This window comes from Pteropus vampyrus, unplaced genomic scaffold (genome assembly GCF_000151845.1).
Source record: "Pteropus vampyrus isolate Shadow unplaced genomic scaffold, Pvam_2.0 Scaffold238, whole genome shotgun sequence".
Lineage (NCBI taxonomy): Eukaryota > Metazoa > Chordata > Mammalia > Chiroptera > Pteropodidae > Pteropus > Pteropus vampyrus.
This window is the reverse complement of record NW_011889019.1, coordinates 92,686-96,812: the sequence shown is the minus strand read 5'-3', so window position 1 is coordinate 96,812 and position 4,127 is coordinate 92,686. Positions and strand designations below refer to the sequence as shown.

At 39.6% G+C, this 4,127-nt stretch overlaps 1 protein-coding gene across 1 annotated transcript in view; it reads left to right on the top strand.

Annotated features, from left to right (window-relative positions):
• Nucleotides 1-217: 217 nt before the first annotated feature.
• The window catches only part of PDLIM1 (PDZ and LIM domain 1), a 25,579-nt gene continuing 21,669 nt past the window's right edge, over nt 218-4,127 (top strand). Inside the window, exons 1-2 of the mRNA XM_023519818.1 lie at nt 218-403; nt 1,788-1,872. Coding sequence (XP_023375586.1) covers nt 336-403; nt 1,788-1,872 — 153 coding nt within the window. The 5' untranslated portion in view covers nt 218-335. The remainder of the gene's footprint in view (nt 404-1,787; nt 1,873-4,127) is intronic.

Below are 4,127 nucleotides of genomic sequence, written 5' to 3'. Positions count from 1 at the left end.
TATTTGTCCTCCTTTCTCACAACATTGTTGTAAGGATCCAATGAGATGGTATATAGAAAAGGACTCTTTGTAAACCATAATGCATTCCATAAATATGAAGGATTGTTACAATTGACACTTATGATTTCAGTCCTCTTTCCTTTTTAAATGTATTCGTTCACATTTGTGAATACTTATTACCCCAGTGGTAACTTACTCAGTGATTGCCTTGGAGATGAGTAGTAACTAGCCTGTTCTTTCCCTTTTTCCAGGTCACTCCCGGAAGCAAGGCTGCTGTGGCTAATTTATGTATTGGAGATATAATCACAGCCATTGATGGGGAAGATACAGGCAATATGACACACTTGGAAGCTCAGAACAAAATCAAGGGCTGCATAGACAACATGACTCTCACAGTGTCCAGGTAAGTCCTGTGGAAATGTCTGTTTCTTTCTGATCAGCTGGAAGCTGTTTGTGGGCAAGGACTGCCTCACCCATCTCAGAATGCCCTACACCCCTGAGCTAGGAGATTGCAATGACAGAGAAAGATGGCAACACACTAGACAAAGCACTGAGTGTAAGCTTAAGTACACTACAAGAAAGGAGAGCTGGATGTTCTCAACAGGGTGACAAGTGAGGAGGGCGCACTGGGAGTTGTAACTGGGGTTGAATTCCCATTCTTCTTTCATGGAGTCTTGGAAGGGGCCCTGCCAGGGCATGATTTCCGAAGTGATTTGGTTCAACCTTGATGGCTCCCTATTTCCTGTTGGATCAAGTTCACATTCTTTATTTTAATCTCCTGTTATGTAATCTGCACTTTAATGTCTCATTAACCTTAGCTTCCATAGCTCTTTATCACGAACCTTTTGTTCAAGTTCTTACCTGTGAAGTAGGCTTTTGGCTTTTCTTTTTTCTGGTGCTACAGGACTAGTAGGAGGACCAAGCATGGGGGGCAGGATGTGAAAATATTTTGTATACTTCAGTATTCCACCTCCATGGAAAGCACACCATTTTATTACTACCCCCTCAAAAACACATTTCCCTCTCATTCTCATCTCCATTTCTATCTCAGTCCAAATCTTCTTTTTCAAGCCCTAGTTCAAGACATTTATTCGCTCATTTATTCATAGCTTAATTTATTTTTGATTCATTTACCAAAAATTGAACAGGTTCACCTTGTATATATCTGGCACTGCTAGGCACTCTGAAAATACAAAGATAAGTACAATTATTCTCCACTTGTAAGAGAGAGAAAAAAAAACTACACTAATTAAAACTAAAACTAGACTGAGAAAATTGCTGTGTGATAAGTACAAAGAAATCCTTTGCAAGCTCAGTAAAGGAGGCATCACTTTTATTGGGTCCAGACAAACTTCACAGATAAGTTGGTTATCTGGTCTGGATCAAGAATGCTGGGCGAGAGAGAGGAGAAGCTTGTTCTGTCTTGAGCAGAGGTGGGCAGCATGAAGCATGCTCAGGAGCAAGGAGGCCAGTGTAGCTGAGGGTCAGCAACACAGAATGCAGTGAAGGAGGATCAGGCTGGGAGAAGTCCCAGCAGCTTGGGAAGCCTCTCAGGCCTGAGCGTGGCAGCCATTGAACATGATGTCATCAGATTAGTGCTTTTGAAAAATCACCCTGGTGACAAATGGAGGGGAAGGCAGGGAGGCGGGGTGGGGGTGGGGGTGGCAGGGGCGTGCAGAGTGCTAGTTCAGAGGCCAGTAGTCAGGCAAGGGGGTGCATTTTCCCACCCTGTTTTTAGTGTATATTATCAGTGTGAATGAAACAACAGCTTTGTCCATCTCTTGCAGATCCGAACATAAAGTCTGGTCTCCTCTGGTGACAGAGGAAGGGAAACGTCATCCATACAAGATGAATTTAGCCTCTGAACCACAAGTAAGTACTTGTTCACCATTACCACTCCTCTCACTACCAGCGTCTTTTCTCCTTTTGACACAGCTCAGCACACTCCCCGATTTTTCCTGCCCTGGAGGCCTGGAGATAAGACAGCAGGGAGAGCCCTCCACGGTCATTGCCGGATCTTGGCTCTAGTTCACTTCTTCCCGTAAGGGAACTGCAGGAGGAAAGGGCTGGAAAACCCCAAGTCAGTGACGCCGTGGCCTGGGCTGGAAGCAATGGGTAGGAAGGCAATACGGGAAGCGGGTGGAAGCCTTCCTGTGCAGAATAGAGTGGCGGGACCGTGCAAAAGAAGGGAGCTGACTCGGCTCATTGTGGATTTCAGATACGAGTATGAAAATAAATTTGGGTCCCAAGGCCCAAAAGCTAAAGTCGCTGAGGGGAAATTTAATAGGAAACTCTGCCTTTCCTCCTAGTATCCCGGTCTCTGGTTTCCATGATTCTTAAGGTGAAAATCTCTGTTTTTGCTATGGTGAGACTCGTAGTGAGACCTTAAAATTACTAAAATGAAGTGGTAATTCATATTGAAAAAATGTGGTAGGGAGTCAATACACAATTTGTCAGTCAAAAAGATTTTCCTGGCACAGTAGACTGTCCTAGGATCCCATATTTGTAAATAAATCTCTCAGCACTTAGAATATAGGTGATTTTATTTCTTTCTTCCTTAACTGCATCTTCTAAGTAATCTAAAGTGAATGGGTATTCTTTGGAATAAGGGGAAAAAAATTAAAGAAGAATGTTTAGAATGTCTTTGTAAAATTCCTCATGCCTGACATACTGTTTTCACAAAGTATGTGTCTGTTGGATAAATTAACGAATTATTAATGATGAGTTAATAAGTAAATTGATAATGGCTTTTTAAAACTTTGTGATTGTTATCCATTTCATCCCAATTAAAGATTTGGATTCTAATTTTTTTCTCGATTTGGGACATTCATTTTTTTGGTGAATCGAGATCCAATCAAAAGGTAACATGTAGCTAGCAATCTTTTATACATAAAACAGATATGCAGTCGAACTCACTGGGTATGTTGGTGTGGGTAAATCAAGTGGTTGTATGTAAATCATATTTTCTCAGGTGGCTTCCATTAAAATGTCAGAAATCCAGTCACAAAATTTTTCCCATTAATATAATAAAAATCATACTTAAGAATCCTAAGAGTCACATTTAAGTGTCATTTTGCATCTGACATTTCAAAACTGATATAAACATATGATTCTGGACAGCTCCTGTTAGGAAGTTCATAAAATGGTGCTCAATTTATAAACTGGCAGTTGTGCAAAACTAATTTAAAACATGCCACGCTTAATTCCAATTTCCCGGGGAGTTCTCAGCCACTTCATTAAATTTACTATAAATGTTATGTTTTAATGTGTTAAGTTCTCATATTTTATAATGCAGAAGGAATGATTTTTGTTTTAATTTGGTCTATCTAAAATCCTAGTTTTCACTTAAATAAGGTAATACTTAAATTTCAGTTATACTTTTTATATGTATTATACTTGAATTTTCATCTTAAACATATAATCTGGTTACCTGCATCAATATTTTGAAGGTAGTTCTCATCAGATTAAAAAAGTTCTCAAATACTTTGACATCTAACTTGAGTATATTTTTCATTTGATTCCAGTAATTCTTTTTATGAAAAATTTCCCTCTTCTCATTTTTTCAAAATCTTACACTTCCAGTCATTCTAAAATAGGAGAATGAGTGGGAGCAGAGTTCATCTATAAATTAGAAGATGTTAGTTCATGTTATGCCAGCCAACACCCCAGCTTATCTGAGGTCAGAGCAGTCACACACCTAGTTTATATTTCCTCATTATTGTGTTTCCTAGGCGACTGATAAATACAAAGCCCAAACAATTACATCATCCCTTCCAAAATGCAAGCTCTGAATTACCCGCCTGATTTCTGGAAAGAGCAGTATTCACATGGGGTTAGAGATATTCCTTTTATGTACAAAACAGATATATTCTTGGACAATCTCTATAAAATGAAAACCAGAATTTCCAACCTGAATTTTCTACTGACTTCCATTCTAATTGAAAATGTATTTTTATGGGAGGAGATGGGAACGCACACTGGTAGAATGTTTGCTATGTGACAGGCTCTGTGCTTGGCATACTAATATTTCTCACCACGTCCTCGTGAAAGAGGCTTTATTGACTTCATTTTAGACATGAGAAACGGGCTAAGAGAGAGGTATAATGTGCCCAAAGCTGAACAGGAAG